This window comes from Phascolarctos cinereus, unplaced genomic scaffold, assembly GCF_003287225.1.
Source record: "Phascolarctos cinereus isolate Bilbo 61053 unplaced genomic scaffold, phaCin_HiC Scaffold_1;HRSCAF=81, whole genome shotgun sequence".
NCBI classification, from domain to species: domain Eukaryota; kingdom Metazoa; phylum Chordata; class Mammalia; order Diprotodontia; family Phascolarctidae; genus Phascolarctos; species Phascolarctos cinereus.
In genome coordinates, this window is record NW_027555514.1 from 33,860,110 (window position 1) to 33,878,451 (window position 18,342).

General features: G+C 40.4%; 1 protein-coding gene across 2 annotated transcripts in view; it reads right to left on the minus strand.

Annotated features, from left to right (window-relative positions):
- The window catches only part of RAB5A (RAB5A, member RAS oncogene family), a 51,535-nt gene extending 33,934 nt beyond the window's left edge, over positions 1–17,601 (minus strand). The window contains exons 1-3 of one of the 2 annotated variants that reach the window (XM_078151421.1): positions 17,326–17,601; positions 15,193–15,274; positions 13,969–14,224 (exon numbers count right to left, since the gene is read on the minus strand). In XM_078151421.1, the coding sequence (XP_078007547.1) occupies positions 13,969–14,131 (163 nt within the window). In that variant the 5' untranslated portion in view covers positions 14,132–14,224; positions 15,193–15,274; positions 17,326–17,601. The remainder of the gene's footprint in view (positions 1–13,968; positions 14,225–15,192; positions 15,275–17,325) is intronic. The other variant, XM_020987204.2, reaches the window with a different exon arrangement.
- Between the last annotated feature and the right edge of the window lie 741 nt (positions 17,602–18,342).

Here is an 18,342-nt window from a genome sequence, read left to right on the forward strand (position 1 = left end):
TTTAACTTAGATCTTCCTGACTCAATGCCCACCTACTGTTCCATCTTGCTGCTCTAGAAAATACGGTGGAGAAAGGAAAAGACAAGAAGCAGGGAGATCAGTTAGGAGACCACTAATTCCAGTATAAAATGATCCAGTAAGATGGAAGCAGTGGGAATGGGAAGGCAGGGATAACAGGTATTAAGCAAAAATCCAGACTAATATACCATTATCACCACACAGATTATCAGAGGAGTTTGATATTCGAGGAATCTAAATATTTTATTTAGGCAGCAAAATATTTTATTGAGGAAACTAGGTGGCACAGTGGAAAGGGGAGTGGCACAGGAGATCTGGAGTCAGGAAGCCCTCAGTTCAAATATGGCCTTAGACAGTTACCAACTGTGTGACCCTGGACAAGTCACTTAACCTGTCTGATCTGGATCCTCACCTTAAAATGGGGGTAATAATAGCACCAGCCCCCCAGGGTTGTTGTGGGGATAAAATTAAATAATTGTAAAGGATTTTGTAATCCTTAAAAGCACTAGCTATTACATTTTACACATGTCTGAAGGGCACATCTTCCCCTTTAGAACAGTAGGATTTTCTACATAAAATCTTCCAAACATTGGCATGGAAAAAATGAAGAATCAAAAAAAGACTGTCCCTACTTAATTTTATTTATATATATATATATATATATATATATACACACACACACACACACACACACACACACACACACACACACACACACACACACATATATCTTTAGTGTATATCATTCTACTTCCAAGTTTAAATTTAGATGAAGACAATACTCCTTTACAAAAACACATTTCAGATTAATACATCCTTGAAAGTTTTCTCTAGGTTGGCGTCAAAGTTGCTTTTGCAGACAGAAAGTTTGATCACCATAAAACTAGTTTATCACTTCTCGGTTGGCACAAATCCAGTTATTATACTGGTGACTTAATAGTTATATCCACAATCACAAAACCAATTATTAAAATAGTGGGCTATGAACATGAATTGTTACATTACCTTTTAACATGCACAGGGACAACGAAACCCACCAAAATCAAATGAATGAATGGGTTAGCACAGTTAGAGAAGCTTGCTTCATACCCCGCCTCTAACACTCACTAGCCAATATTACTACCGCCCGGGCCTCAGCTCCCTCATCTGTTAAATGGAAGGGCTGGACTCAGTGGTCTCTGATCCCTTTTAGCTCTAACTCTATCCCAAGAACAGCCATTATGTAATTACAGCTGCTAGAATGGTGGAAGAAATAGCAAATTATTAACCTAAAGCATCTCAACAATTATTATAATTACAACAGAATCTCATTAATTTGATCACTAATTCCAAATCCAATTAACATTTATTACCTTCCAGAATAAAATATACATTCCTCAGCCTGGCATTTAAAGTACACAATTTAGCTCTGACCCACTTCCTGTTTTATCTCATATTCCTTGCAAATATGCTACATTCTAGCAAAACTGGACAGTCAGCTGTGCTCTAAATTTGATTCAATTTCCCAACTCCATGTATTTCGACAAGCTATGTCCAAGGCCTGTAATGCACTGTACTCCCAGCCTCTCAGAATCTTGATTTTCTTTTTAGAATCAGTTTGGGACTACCCTCCTAGGTGAGGCCTCCCATATTCTCTAACTACTGCTCCCTTTTCCTCTACAAATAATTTATGTTGCACTACTTCATAAGGAGGTGTAGGTGCAAACACATTAGAAGGTAAGATCCAGGAGAGAAGGGATGGGTTTCCTATTGTCTTTGTATTCCCAGTGCCTAGCACTGTATCCAACACATACAGACTAAATATTTAATAAATGACTGAAATGGATCATCGTTGTTGTTTTGTCATTTTAGTCCTGTCCACCTCTGTGATCCCATTTTGGAGATTTCTTGGCAAAGATGTTTAAGTGGTTTGCCATGAGAAAACTGAGGCAAATAGGATTAAGTGACTTGTCCAGGGTCACATGGCTAGTAAATGTCTGAGGTTGGATTTGAACTCACGAAATTCTAATTCCTAGTTCTAAATCCTAATTCCAAGTCCAGTGCTTTATCCACTGTCTAGAACTGGATCATAAGAATTACAATAAAAACTCCACTAATTTCTACCTACTTTAGGAAATGGATACTCCACAATGAAAATAAATATACTGATATTGCACTAAGGTAATTTCAACGAATTCCTCGACACTAATGAATTATTTGATGTTTATGAGACCCCTTTTCCATAATATATAAGGTAATTTGTGTTATCTGCCTCTTAAGAATTAAAAGTAGTTTAGGCTTTTGGACCAGAAAAAAATTTAAAATCCTGATTCTCAAGTTCAACAAGTATTTATTAAGGGCCTACTGTTGGACTGTTTGCCAGATATTACATAAGATGCTGAGGATAAACAATGACAAAAAATCCCTACACGTAGGAAGCTTACATTCTGATGGGGGCGGTGACAGACAAGAAGTACACAATACAAACAGGTACAAAGTAGTTAAAACATAAGGCAGTATGGGTGAGACGAAAAGCTGGGGGGATCAGTAAAGGCCATTTGGTGCTTGAGAACTGCATGTTGAAGAGAGAGACTATTCCACAAAAGGTGAGGAGGCAGTACATTCCAGGCACAGGGAATAACCAATGCAAAGGTAAGGGGACAGGCCAGAACACAACGTGTGGGAGAGGGAGCAGGGTTCAACAAAGCTAGAAAGGCAGGCTGGGGTCAGGCAGTGTAAGGCTTTTAAAAGCTCAACAGAGGTATCTAAAGGCATTAACTTAGAGGAAATAGGAAGTCGCTAGAGGTGATAGACTAAAGGAGACACATAGTCAGATTTGTCCTTAAGGAAAATTATTTTGGCAGCAGCATGTAGGATGGATTGGAGGGCAGGACACCAATTAGAAGGCTGCTGTAATAATCAGATCCTCACATAAGGTTTTATCAATGTGAGTAGACAGGGGTTGGACATGCATTCTGTTATGAAGGTAGAAACCGAAAGATTTGGCAAACTGTTAATTTGAGTGTCAAAGGAGTCCAGGACAATGACAAAATTATGAACATAAGATACGAGGAAGAATGGTGGCGCCTTTCACAGAAATGGATAATTTTGGAAACGGAGAGTGTTTAAGAGGAAAGACATGCTGAGTTTAAGATATCTCTAGAAGATCTAGCTAAAATGCAAAATAGGCAATTGGTCATTTGGAACTGAAACTCAGGGAAGACTGGTTACTTTAAACTAGGTGCTATTTATGTTTCATAACAGAGTTCAGTTTATAAGCTATCCATTGTGCTTTGGATTTTGGGCCATAAATAAAGGTATTCTAAAATACTGGTTTGGGGTCTTCAGTAGTCATCTGCCCTTGGCTTTAAGGTTGTCAATAGTTTATTTTTATTTAAACTTCGAAATATGAGGCTTATGTGTGAAAATTTGTTGGTGTCTACACAGTTGAGATAGAACATAAAATACAGTATGAATATTCCAAGGACATATGGTTCACTAGTGCAGGTATAGGCCAATGTAGCAAACTCTCTAATGTAAAAAAAAAGTTCCAGTAACTGGAAAAATCATCATCCTAAGGTCAATCTTTTTTGAATTCAGCCTGCTTGGCACACGCTTGTTGCTTGGGCCATAGTTAGAAGTATTTCCAATTTGTTAGGATCTGTAAGAATTTGTAATAGTCTATCAGTGTGTGGGTAAGTTCAGCACTTCCAGCAGCCTTAGCTTCTAGACCTTGAGATGGGTGGTCTAGCAGAATGCCTAGTGAAGTTCCTAGTTCTGTCCTTTCACACTATTGTTGCCACCTTTAGGAAACAGTGACATCTTTTAGTAAATTAAGGATATTTATCTTCCATATCATTTTGTCTGCCCATGTTTATAAGGCATTAAGTATGACTCATTTTCAAAATTTAAATGGGGAGGGCAGAATAACTCAGTATTCAGTCTGAGGAATCCTCATCTGTAAGGAGATGACTAAAATGGTCTCCTAAAGAACTCCTTCATACACTTCAAGACAACTAATGATTATACTTAGAATTACAGACACATAGATAGCTACTACTTTTCTCATACTCTCCCAAGAAATATAATGAAAGTCTCTCTAAGATGGTTCCAAGTTATTTCACTTTACTGTTACAATCTAAGTCAAGAGGAAAAAGAGAAAGATCATTTCCCTCCCCCACCCTGGAATGAGTTCTCAATGTTTCCAATATTTATAAATCATTATATTTTGCTCTAGGCTTAAAAGCACAAACTTTTTTGTTACAGAATCACTTATACAGAAAACACTTATCCAACAAACTCAACTATATGAAAAAGTCAGGAAGCAGGCAAAAAAAGCCTTCTAACTAAATAAAATTAGCACTGAAAAGTCCATATACTTTTCCCACGGAAGATTTCCCCCGCCCCCCCCCCAAGCCCTCATTCAACAACTAATTATTCTTAGAATTAAAAAAAGATTGCTTATTAAGTATTGTGGACTACAGTAGATTAACAAGAAATTAGAAGGGGCGAGGGAATGGGAGGTCAGTCGTTAGAAGCAGGCACACTGGCATAACAAAAACTGTAAGAAGCAGACAGAATTATCAAAGCACAACTTTTGCTATTATAGAGGCCATTTAGCACTGGAGCAAATGGATCATTGTGCATCAATGACTTGATAGGGCCATTACCGCCTATCAAATGGTAACACAATAATCAGCATTCTTAATTCCGAAATAAGAAAAGATTAAATTATAATTCTTGCCTTCCTTTTTTATGAATAAAATTGAATGCCAGCTAGGTGGTACAGCGGATAGTGTTGGGCTTGGGGTTAGGAAGACCTCAGTTCAAATCTGGTTTCAGGCACTTCCTAGCTGTGTGACTGGGCAAATCACTTCACCACTTCCCTCATCTGTAAAATGGAGATAACAATAGGACCTATCTCCCAGGGTTGCTGTAACGATAAAATGAGAGAAAACTTAAAGTGCTTTGAAAACAAAGCGACATATAAATGTTAGTTATTAGACAGCAATAAGGATGGTGAGGGGGTGTAGAACATGTCACGTGGACGGAATGAAGGAAATGAAGATGTTTAGTCTGGAAAAGAGAACATTCAGAGGGTACATAATAGCAGCCTAAATATTTGAAAGGTTGTTAAGTGGGAGACAACTACTGTTATTTAGCTTGAGGGAAGAAACAGGAACAATGGTAAATTGCTGAAAGGCCAGCTTAGGTATAAGAAAAAACTTCCTAAAAAACGAGAGCAGTCCACGGCAGTGGGTTGCTTTAGGAGGTAATGAGTATTGTTAGAAAGGATTCTTGCTAAGGTACAGGCTGGACCAAAAGTTCTCCCAAGTCTCTTTCTAGTATCCGATTCAGTGATCTGCCTTCCTGCTGCGGGTGCTCTCTCTATCATCTTTGGGTGCCGGGACCTGGGCACACCCAGCTCTACTTTCTGGAAGTGTTTTAGTAGCTGAGAGAGGCAGAGGCAGGGGAGCAATTGTGGGATCGGACTGGGAGGTAGGAAGGGGTCCAAGGTGCTGGCAGCTGTAGAGACAGGACTTCAGGAGCACTGAAGTGCCAAGCCTAGCTTTGGCCTTAGTCGTCATGATAACCATGTCATTCTTCTCACTGACCTTAAATTCTACAATCTAGCCATCATCACAGAGACCTTCCTGCAGAGGTGTGCTTCTGCCCAGGCAGAGGAAAGGCATCATGATGCTCCTTTAACTTAATCTTCTTCTTTAGCACCTTGCCCAGGCTCCGGAAGATGGTGACCACTAAAGCGGAGCAAGGACAAGTGGTGACAGTGGCCGAATGTCTGCTGGCTTCTATGTCAGATGCAGCTCTAACTGCTGTGGATCTTTTGAGCCACACCCTAACCCTACTAGCCTTCTAAAAGAATGTCACAAGATTTTTACCAAGATTTCCATGGGACCAATGTAACCAAGATTAGGAGGAAAGCAGAAAACTGGGAAAGAATTTTTACAACCAGTCTCTCTGATAAGAGCCTCATTTCTAAAATATATAGAGAACTAAGTCAAATTTCTAAGAATATAAGTCATTCCCCAATTGATGAATGGTCAAAGGATATGAACAGGAAGTTCTCAGATGAAGAAATTAAAGCTTTCTATAGTCATATGAAAAAATGCTCCAAATCGCTACTGATTAGAGAAAAGAAAATCCAAACAACTCTGAGGTACCACATCACACCTAGCAGATCGGCCAAGATGACAAAAGAAGAAAATGATAAGTGTTGGAGAAGATGTGGGAAAATCGGAACACTGATGCATTGTTGGCAGAGCTGTGAACCGATCCAACCATTCTGGAGACCAATCTGGAACTATGCCCAAAGGGCTACGAAAATGTGCATACTCTTTGACCCAGCAATAGCACTTCTAGGGCTATATCCCAAAGAGATCATACAAATGGGAAAAGAACACACACATACAAAAATATTTATAGTAGTTCTCTTTGTGGTGGCAAAGAATTGGAAATTGAGAGGATGCCCACCAATTGGGGAATGGCTGAGAAAGTTGTGGTATATGAATGTAATGGAATACCATTGTGCTATAAGAAATGATGAGCAGGCAGACTTCAGAAAAACTTGGAAAGGCTTGTATAGACTAATGCTGAATGAAAGCAGAACCAGGAGAACGTTGTACACAGTAACAGCCACCCTGTGGGATGACTAACTTTGATAGACTTAGCTCTTCTCAGCAATGCAAGGATCTAAGACATCTCCAAGAGTCTCATGACGGAAAATGCTATCCACATCCAGAGAAAGAACTATGGAGTTTGAATGCAGTTGGAAGCATACTATTTGCTCTTTTTTTTCTTCTGTTTTGTTTTGTTTTCTCTTTCTTGTGGTTCCTCCTATTGGTTCTAATTCTTCCTTACAACATGACTAGTTTGAAAATATATTTAATAGGAATGAATATGTATAGCTTATATTGACTGTGAGCCGTCTTGGGGAGGGAGGTGGAGAAAAATTTAAAACTCAAAAGCTTATGGAAGTGATTGTTGATAAATCAAAATAAATTCATTTAAAAATTAATAGAAAAAAAAGATTTCCATGGAGGGGGTGTGTGGAAGCTTAAAAGGGAAAAAACAAATTGATGCTTAAAGCAGTAAACTTTGGTCCCTAGCAAATGAACTTTTGTGAGATACCCCATTCCTTGGATTTCTGGACCTAGAATCTTAGGAGAAATAATTCTTCATATTACAGATAAGTAAAGCTCAGCAGGTAGAGCACTGGGTCTGGAGTCACGAACACCTGAGTTCAAATCCAGCCGCAGACATTAACTAGGGGACCGTGGGCAAGTCACTTAACCTCTGGTTGCTTTAATCTACTGGAGAAGGAAAGGGCAAACCATTTTAGTATCTTTGCCAACAAAACACCATACATAGTGCTGTCCATGGCGTCATGAAGAGTCAGACATGATTAAATAACTGAACAAGAAACTAAGGCAAAGAGAATGACCTCCTAAAAGCCAAAGCTATTCCTGTCAGTCAGAACCAGAAATCGTGTCTTCTGACTTTCCAACTTGAGAGTTCTTTGTGAGGTATAAGAGCTTGAAAATAGTTACAAAGTAGACATCCACGGTGACAAAAACACATTGTGTTATTTGAATGTAATGGAGTCTTACTGTACCGTAAGAAACAATGATGATGAAGAATGCAAAGAAGCTTAGGAAGACACATATGAACTGATTCAAAGTGAAGTAAACAGAACCAGAAAAACAATGTAGACCTGTGCTTCTCAAACTTTCTGATCTCAGGACCCCTTTATACTCTTAAAAACTGAAGAACCCACAAAGGGCTCTTGTTTATATGCATTTATATCTATCTATATTTATCATACTAGAAATTAAAACATCTTAGTATTATTATGAAAATAGTTCTGACCTTGTGGTCTCACTGAAAGGGTCCCACCTTAGATCATACTTTAAGAACAATTGATATATACAATGATACTTAAAAAGACAAAAAAAAAATGAAAAAAGAATACTGTATAATTATAATAATTAAAGCCCCCAAAAGAGAAGAAAATGTACCTCCCTCCTTTCTTTGCAGAAGTGGAATGCTATTGGCAGGGGACACAACATATACTATCAGATTTGATCAGTGTGTTTGCTGAGCTGCTTTTCCTTGTCTTTTTGATTCTTTGTTATAAGGGAAGGAATATATTGAGAAACGAAGGTGAAGTAAGAACAAAAATTGCAGTAAAATTCAAAAAGAAGATAGTCAATTACTCAGACCATTAGGTTAAAAAAACCTATAAATCATCCATTCCAACTGTATGAACAAGAATCAGTCCCCAACACTCCCCAATAACTGGTCTTCCAGCTTTTGCCTCAACACCGCCAAAGAAGTGGACCCCAGCACCTGCCAAGGCAGACCATTCTCACTTTTAGATATCTTCATTAGGAAGCTTTCCTTTACTTGAAGCTCAAATCTGCCTCAAAGTTTTGCGAAAGTTTATTTTTAGTACTTAACAAGGACATAAGTACTTTTTTCCCTTTATAGGTCAAGTTGAAACCAAAGTATATCTGCATTAATCTGACCCTCCCCCCCCACAATGTGCTATATTCCTGGAGACTACATGCCTTCTAAAGATGACAACTGAGTTAACAGTATATTCTTCTATTTAAAACCAAAGCCTCTAAAAATTTTAAAGTTATCAAGCATAAAGAAGTATGATTGCTTTAGAAGATATTTCTCTCAGTGAGAATGCCTGTTTTCCATTCCTTCTTCTCCAAGGAAAAGAATCTTCCTAAAAAATTATACTGAGATTGAGCATACACAATGCCCAACAGGAACACAAAATTTAGAAGCCATTGTTCAAAAGGCAGTCCTTCTCCTTTGCCTTAAGCTCAATGTTAAAGGCCACAATGGTAAAATGGCAATGTCCACTACAATGAGGAAAAGTTGATACTGCTCCATTTGCTTCAGCATGTAAACTTTCTTCTGACCTAGTTCTTATTACTCAGACTTAGCTTTTCTAGATGGTATTCACTTCAGTTTAGAAAGTCACTTTAGTGTTCATATACTAGGAGTCCTTCCTCTAAACCTTTCATAAGAAAACCTCTACAAGTCACTTAATTCAAAAGAATATAAGTTCTTGAACGGCAAGGACTTTTATTTTTGTCTCTGTATGCCTAATGTCCAGAAGAATGCCTGACAGTAGGACAAGGATAGGGACACGCCCTGTGATTTCACTGATAAAGGCAAGTCCTACATGATAAGACTCCCTCTACCAAAGTAGGTGAGCACCTTCTCTGCACTTTAGTCTTTTTTTTTTTTGTGGTAAAGCAACTGAGGTTAAGTGACTTGCCCAGGGTCATACAGCTAGTAAGTGCCAAGTATCTGATCTGAGGTCACATTTGAACTCAGGTCCTCCTGACGCCAGGTCCAGTGCTCTATCCACTGTGACACCTAGCTGTCCCTAACTGCAATTTAGTCTTGGAGAGAGTTGCCTAGAGTTCTGAGATCTTAAGTGACTTCTTGAGGGTCACACAACCAGTATATGTCAAAGGCAAGACCTGAATCCAGGTCTTCCTTACTTCAGGACTAGCTTGCTATCTATGGAGCTTTGCTGCCTTTTATCTGAATCACAGTAAGAATTAAATGTTTCATGCATGAAATGCTGAATGGGGTAAATTAATGTATTTTTGAAGGGCATATGCAGCTGTCTACAATAATCTGTTTTATTAACCACTCTATTAAAAATTAAAGTCCTTAGCATTTTAATATGGTCCCTAATAAGTGTGCTCTAAATTTCAAACAACTGAGCAGTAGTTTGTCCTATGAATCAACTGGGAATAAAAGTCATCAAACTAGATGGATACCATGTCATGTGTTAAACAAAAATGCTGTTCGTAATTAGATAGTTTTAGTATGTAATAGTCTGTGAAGGAGCTGACTGGACAATGATAATATACTGTATCCTATTATTACAGCTTTTAACTTGCCTTCTCCCCCATATGCTGATACTGAAAAAGTGGAGGTTTAAGAAATTTTTTCAAGTACTTTAACATGGATGCTGAATTTAGCTCAAGAACTGGCCTCTGCTATTTCCTGATTAAGCTGTTTCTCTGGACATGTGGGAGAGTTTGGAGGGAACCACAGTCTATGTATGCCAGAGTCTGTAGGCAGGATGGCAAGTCTAAGGCTCCTTCATCAGACAGTGACTTGGTGTGTACCCTTGCAGATGTTACTTAATAGTCAATCAAAACGAACACGAATGCTTTTGTGTCTTCAGGATATTCTAAGGGTTATGAAAACAGAAGAAATTAGGGTATGTAGTGAAAAGACAGATCATCAGGGGCTTATTAAATAGATATTGTGCACCCAGAGATATAGGAGCAAAGCCTACTCTAACATTCCTTGCAGTTACCAGTGTTCTTTGGTGACAAAGGGATTAATTTAAAAGTGTGTGTGCGCCCCCCCCCAATTCCCAAACCCTAAATTACTGCTAATTTCATCAAAAGTGGACAACATAAATAGTAAGCAGAAGAGAGGTAATAGATGGTATAGCAGAGTGCTAGACTTCGAGTGAGGAAGAACTGGGTTCAAATTGTTCCTATAATACTTGCTATATCTGTGACCACTGAGGTCATTTGGCCTCACTTTCCACAGGTAAGGTCCTCACAGAGCTAAATGTTGTTTGGAAGGCACTGTAGAAGCCAGTGTGACCTTAAGTACCGTTTTTAAAAATGTCCTTTCTAAATGCTCTAAATTACTATTGATTAGAGAAATGCAAATCAAAACAACTCTGAGGCACCACATCACACCTATCAGACTGGCCAACATGACAAAACAGGAAAATGATAAATGTTGGAGAGGATGTGGGAAAATTGGAACATTAATGCATTGTTGGTAGAGTTGTGAACTGATCCAACCATTCTGGACAGCAATTTGGAGCTATGCCCAAAGGGCTAGAAAACTGCATACCCTTTGATAAAACAATACCACTACTAGGTCTATATCCCAAAGAGATCATAAAAAAGGGAAAAGGACCCTCATGTACAAAAATATTTATAGCTGTTCTTTCTTTGGTGGTAAAGAATTGGAAATTCAGGGAATGCCCATCAATTGGGGAATGGCTGAGCAAGTTGTGGTATATGAACGTAATGGAATACTACTGTTCCATAAGAAATGATGAGCAGGTAGATTTCAGAAAAACCTGGAAAGACTTACATGAACTGATGCTGAGTGAAGTGAGCAGAACCAGGAGAATATTGTACACAGGGGCTGCTAGGTGGCACAGTGGATAGAGCACTGGCCCTGGAGTCAGGAGTACCTGAGTTCAAATCTGGCCTCAGACACTTAACACTCACTAGCTGTGTGACTCTGGGCAAGTCACTTAACCCCATTGCCTGGCAAAACACACACACACACACACACACACACACATACAATATTGTACACAGTAATAGCAGCACTGTGGGATGACTGACTTTTTTGCTCTTCTCAGCAATATAAGAATCTAAGACAATTCCAAAAGACTCATGATGGAAAATGCTATCCACATCCAGAGAAAGAACTATGGAGTCTGAATGCAGATTGAAGCATATTATTTTCTCTCTTTCTCCTCTTCTGTTTTTTCTTTCTTGTGGTTTTCCTTTTTGTTCTGATTCTTCTTTCACAATATGACTAATGTGGAAATATGTTTAATATGATTGTACATGTATAGTCTATATTAGATTGTGTGCTGTCTTGGGGAAGGGAAAAATTTAGAACTCAAAATCTTATAAAAGTAAATGTGGAAAACTAAAAACTAATTAAAAAAAACCAACCTGTCCTTTCTGTGAGGCTTGAAGGCAAAATACATGTATTTCAGTGACCCCTTACCTTCTCCCTCCCCAACTTCAAGTTGTGCCCTCTAGTAAGTTTATGAAGAGCTGTATGAATGTCAGTTATTATCATTTTACAGAACCAGTAACACATATTGTTCATACACGTTATTACAAATAGTAAGAATAACAAATAACAGTAAAAGGCAGAGAGGATTACAAGCAGACCCGAGTTCAAATCTAACGTCAGACACTTCCTAGCTGTGTGACCCTAGGCAAGTCACTTAACCTCTGATTGTTTGACAAAGGGATACGCTGGAGAAGGAAATAACAAATCACACCACTATGTCTGCCAAGAAAACCCCACGGATAGTTGGTCCACAGAGTCATGAAAAGTCAGACATGACTGATCAACTAAACAACAACAAAATTTTATAGCTGAGGAAACTAAGGTAGACTCTCAGTTAAGTGACTTGCTCAGGGTCACACAGCTCGTAAATGCCTGAAGTTGAATTTGAACTTAGGTCTTCTAGACTCTAGGTCCAGCGCTATTCCCTGAACCTAGCTGCTCCACAGTAGTAAGACACCAAACATGGTAAGCCTAGCAACCACTGTCACAGAAATTTAAATGTCAGTTTGTGTTGTGACTTGAACTACATAAAACAGAAGATATTAAGGAAACTGTATAGATCTTTTTTCTTCCTTTGGTGAGGCAATCAGGGTCATGTGACTTGCCCAGGGTCATACAGTTAGTGTCAAGTGTCTGAGGCACAACTTGAACTCAGGTCCTCCTGACTCCAAGGCTGGAGCTCTATCCACTGCACCACCTAGCTGCCCCTGTATAAATCTTTATAGCAAATATTCATCACTGAAACTCACAGCCAATGTTAAAATGGGAATTTAAACAATACTTAGCAACGTTAAACAATTTAAGAGAGGAAGATGGTTGCTATATTCAAATGAAAATACAGAGGTTTACATAACCTTATTTGAAATGTACCACCACCAGCAAATTAGGGAGGAGGAGATAGGGGACAGGACCTTACTTGAGATCTTTAAAACCTATATTACTCAGTTCTATTTATATCTTAGAACCTTCAACATAGTGCCACCTTACATCAAATTCAGATAATCTGTATATATATCTATATCTATTTTAAAACTTTGTTCCTAAAAAAATATGGAATTTTTTTAACTTGTCTACCTATAAGTTATCTAACAGATGTGTAAGTCGGGATTGACTGCTATTAGAAAATGTACAGGTAGAGAGTAAAGAATGTTATTATTTTATTTCCAAAACATCTTTCAAAAAAAGAGACAATATTGACTAGAAAATCAAATTTCAGAGCAGAGTTGGAGTATACAGAACTACTGGATCATTTTCCCAAGTGACCATTGGGGTAACTGTACTATTTGCATCATTCCAAGTATTAAACATCCCACTACTATCAGAAATTCTCCCTACTAATTTGGCATCCCATACATTTGCACACATTGCCTTCTGGGCAGCCCACTTGTGTTCTGGAAGTGATTTTTCATGACTACTCAAATGGAGTATCTAAACGCATTTAATAGATGTGGGAAGCGTCTCAGAAAAGTTAAGCAAATTTCGAGAATCATCAGGTTAGCTACAAAGGAGGTCTTAACACCCAAGTTTTGTGTTCTCCCCACTATACCACACTGCTAAGGCCAAAATACAATGGAAATCTGTTATTCTGGGGACGAATCTGAGGATCTTGGCTCAAATTCTGCCTCTGACACTTCTGACATGGGGAATATCATGTGAATTACTTCACCTCCCGAAGCCTCAGTGAGGTGGCTACACATGATAGCCGCCTTTGAGGCTCTTTTTAGTTCTCAATCTACAATTCTGCACATTACAGCATTTGAACCCTTCAAGGTGATAAATTTAATGGAATTAAAGTAAAAGAATATATTACTATATTTATGTCATCAGCAAGTGGCTACTGTGACTGAATCAACTGCAGGACACTGGACACACACACACACACACACACACACACACTCTCACTCATCTTACCCATCATTTATAAGTGAAGGTATTATTATTTTATACTTAGGAAAGATGTCAGATAGTCTACATAAAGATTATAAATAACAAAGATCACAAAAACATGATTCAAGCCAGTATATGAATTAAATTAAATTCAGTAGGGAAAAAAAGTATTCTCACCCCCAATGGTACTCTCTTGAAATTCATGAAATTGACCCTTCACAAATCGAAGCACAAGACTTGATTTTCCAACAGCAGATTCGCCAAGAAGTACTAGTTTGAACTGGCAAATTTTATTCCCAGTATTTGGCCCATTGGGTCTTGTTGCTCCTCGGTTAGCCATGTCCAAATCAGAATAAAGTCCCTAATTTCAGTTTCTTAAGTGGAAGATTTCCAGGATACAAGTGTCAATATTTTCCTTTCTATTGCCAATAACCTGTTAATCAAAACCAAAGTGAATATCAAGTTATTAAATGTAGAAAATAATAAAACAGATAAAATCCAATATGCATTATTTTAATGACCACAGTGTAATATTATATGATAGTTGCCTGATTTTCTGGGAAATACACTCATTCATTTTTTAAAAATTTTCCTAATTTTTAATTCCACAATTGAAAATGTCAAGGATTATAATCGTCAAAAATCACCCCATGCCACTGTCGCTATGGAAATGTATTTTGTTTTTCATTTATGACTGCACAGATATACTGCTATATATTTGCAGTAGTTATCTTTCTCAACACAATATATATAAAAGCATATAATTCACATGTTTTAAATCACCCATGAATATAGGCAGTACAGTGAGTGGTTTAAAGAAAATTATTCTCTTAGAAAAACTACTCCATCCTGTTTCTTTTCTCCTTTAACTATCTATTTCTTGGGGCAGCTAGATGATGAGTGGATAGAGAACACTGGCCCTGGAGTCAGGAGGACCCAAGTTCAAATCTGACCTCAGACACTTTACAATTACTACCTGTGCGATCCTGGGCAAGTCACTTAACCCCAAATGCCTTGCAAAACCAACCCCCCCCCCAAAAAAAAACCACAAACCACCAATCTATTTCTTAAACTTAAGAGTTAGTGAACAATAACATTATTTAAGGATAATAGCCAAATTTTTTTCTTCCAACTTTAACCAAGACTTGCTACTTTTCTCTCTACAGTATACTTAATAAGTCACTGAACTTACAGATATCTCCAATAGTATTCCTGACCCACTGTTTTAGTAGGTCTTGAATTTAAGCATACTTTAATTCCTACAAAAATGTGGCAGTTTATATAAGCAATAATACTCTCAATGATGAAAAAATATTATCTATTGACATCCAGGTGGTTCAGTGGATAGAATGCGAGGCCTGGAGTCAAAAAGACCTTGGTTCAAATTCTTAAGACACTCACATTAGCTGTGTGACCCTAGGCAAGTCGCTTCATCTGTTTGCCTTAATCCACTGGAGAAGGAAACAGCAAATCACTCCAGTATCTTTGCAAAGAAAACCCCAGACAGGATAACGAAGAGTCAGACGTGAACGAACAACTAATTGTTCTTAGTCCATAAAACACAGGTGGAAACATCTGCCTGCAAGAACTATTCTTAACTAATGGGAAAACAGCTTAGTAGGTGTCCATATGATGGGGGTAATGATTAATCGCCAATGCAATGTCTTGTAGACTTAAAATGCACTAACACACCTACCCAGGATATGACTGACAGCAATTGAAACACTCCCTACTTGTGTGATGTGGTATGATTTGTAAAACTGCATATTAAAATACTGAGCAAGGATGTTATGTTTAGACTTGTTAATTATCTAACAGTAAGCTCTTTGAGGGGGAGGAACGTTTTTGACTATACGAATACAGTGCCTAGCAAATAGAGGCACTTGTTAAATCCTTCAACTCAACAAGCATTTATTAACTACCTACTATGTGTATGTTAGGTGTTTAATAAATGTTAGTGGGATGATATGTACTATGCTAAACTTCGACTAAAAGAATGTCTCGGTTTGAAGCTCACAGCTGAATGAATTGCTGTGTTAATTCTAAAATTTGCATCAAAAGGCCAGACTTGCATAAAATTAATCTAGGCCTTTCAGGCTGCCAATAACAGCAGTAAGAAATAGTGGTTTATAATAATAGCTAAAGTTTCTATTGCACTTTAAGGTTTGAAAAGCACTTTAGAAATAAATATCTCATTTTATCCCATGTTATCACCTCCATCTTACAGATAAGTAAACTGAGGTTGGAAAGGTTAAATGATTTCTCCAGTTGCTAGTAACTAAGATTGGATTTGAATCCATGGCCTTCTTTACTTCACCTAGAGGCTTTCAAGGCTTCGGGACATACAACTTTAAAGGCATTCTATTTTCCAAAATTTCGAGGCTTGCACTTCATTCTGTGACTGTTAGTATTTTGGTATTTAAGCTTGGGATTTGTTTTCTAGTCAACTAATCATAAAGTTTTTTAAAAAGGTTGAGTTGGGTGGTTGGACCAGATTAAGTAAAAATAATAAATACAGGCTTTCAAGGCTTCATATTTACACAAGATACAGCTCTCACATCACATCACTCACCTCTAATAGAATATTTAAATTATTTATCATAGTATTTTAAGAATGCAAAAGACAGTTAAGTGGATGATAACTTATCAAAGGTATTTCCTCCCCCATTCCAGCAGGTTTTAAAAACAATTCTGAAGCACTAAAAATATAGACAAAGTAAAAATTACTTATTTTTTGGCTCACATAATAATAAGTAACAATGATATAGCACTTTAAGGTTTGCAAAGCACTTTACAAAATTACCTTATTTTATCCTCAAAAACAGAATTAGGGTATCTTGTCTATAATTTCTTTAATTAACACAATAAAGTCTTTTTTTTTTATAATCTTTTTGGAAGGAGTATGGGGTCAGCATTTCATCTGTGGGCAAACTAGGTGTCTCCTCTCAACCTAGGCAGACAGGTAACTCACCTACTGAGGTCCTGGAAAGAAAATTGAGTTGAAGCCTACAGTATTTTAAAAAACAACAGAGATTACTGTATAAAATGAGCTTCTCGCATAATAGACAACACCCCATTTTTCACTAAGTCCCCTCCACCCCGCCAGCGGCTCTGCACAGACTTTCTCATCAGAGCTCCTTTAAGGACCTTGAGAAGATCATTTAATCCAAACCCGTCATTTTGCAGAGGAGGCAACTGAGGCCCAGAGAGGTTAGGGGAGTAGCCCGAAGCCTTCCGAGGGCATTCCCAACGTCTGCGGCCCCCGGGGTCCGCACGGGATTGGGCTCAAGTCCCGCTGAGTCCTGCCCCCCACAGGAGGGGACCCCGCACCCCGCATTAGCCCAACAGGTGGACGACGAGGCTGGGGCTGAGAGACTCCCGGGACGAGCCCGGGGCAGGTTCGGCCGGCCCTGAGAGCCCTCCCCGACCTGGCCCGGCTGCCCGGGCCGCCATCTTGGGCCGGGAGCAGAACCACCGGCTGCGCCGGGCCTGGGGCCCGCGGCCAGCTCGACGCGGCGCGGCTCCGCTCGTTACCTGGCGTGGCGGGGCCGGAGACTCCTCAAGGACGAGGCCCGGAGCCGGAGTCTCCTCCGCGGCCTTGCTGCACCTCCTCGCGCCGCTCCCCTCCCTCAGACTGGCCGGTGCGGGGTTCGCGCCGCTGGGACCGCCCCCGTCGGGCTCCGTCCCCGCCTCCCGCCGCTCCTCCCCCTCGGCCGGAGCCGGGCGCCCACGGCCGCCGCCGCTTCCTCCTCCGCCCCTTCCTCCTCCGGCTCCCCCGGGCTCAGCCGCCGGGCGCCTTCCGAAACCAAAACACAAACACCAGCCCCAGCGCGGCCGCCACTTCCGCCCCCCGGCGCCAACCCCACCGCCGCCGCCGCCACGTCCGCGCACGTAACGCGAGCCGATAACGTCACTTCCTGCCCGCGGGCCCGCCCAACGCCTCCTGCCCCTCCTCTCGGCTAGTCTCGGCCCCGCCCCTGTCTGGACGCGGCCGCGCCCTCCCCGGCTTTCTCGGGCCTGCGCTCTGCTCGGCTCCGCCACCGCGGGTCCCGGAAGCTTGGGTCCGCGGTGTACGGGCCCGCACGGGCTGCCCCGCGCCGCGCACCGCCGCGGACGCTTCACCCTCAGGCGCAGGCTCGGGCCCGCTTCGCAGGGAAAGGGCGGCTGAGCGCGGCCCGGGCGCCGCGGGGTGTAGTCTGTGGGGGCGGGAGGAGCCCCACGAACCCCAGGGACCCGGCGGCCCAGTGCCATCAGCAGTGACCACCGTAACGGGAGCCATGTACATAGCGCATCAAGTTGTTCAAAGCGCCTCTAATTGATCATGGCAGGTGCCGTTATCAGCACCATTTTACAGATGGGGAAACAGAGGCTGCGAACAGTGAGGTGACCTGGCCAGTGCCGTCGCCCAGCTGCTGAGTGTCTGAAGCTCACTAGGCTGCCCGGCTGCTCACAGAGCAAGGGGGACTGCCCGGACTTCCAGGAGCTTGCTTTCTGCCAGGCGATGGCCTTGTCCTGAGCCAAGGAGGGATGGAGAGATCTCCATCCGCTGCT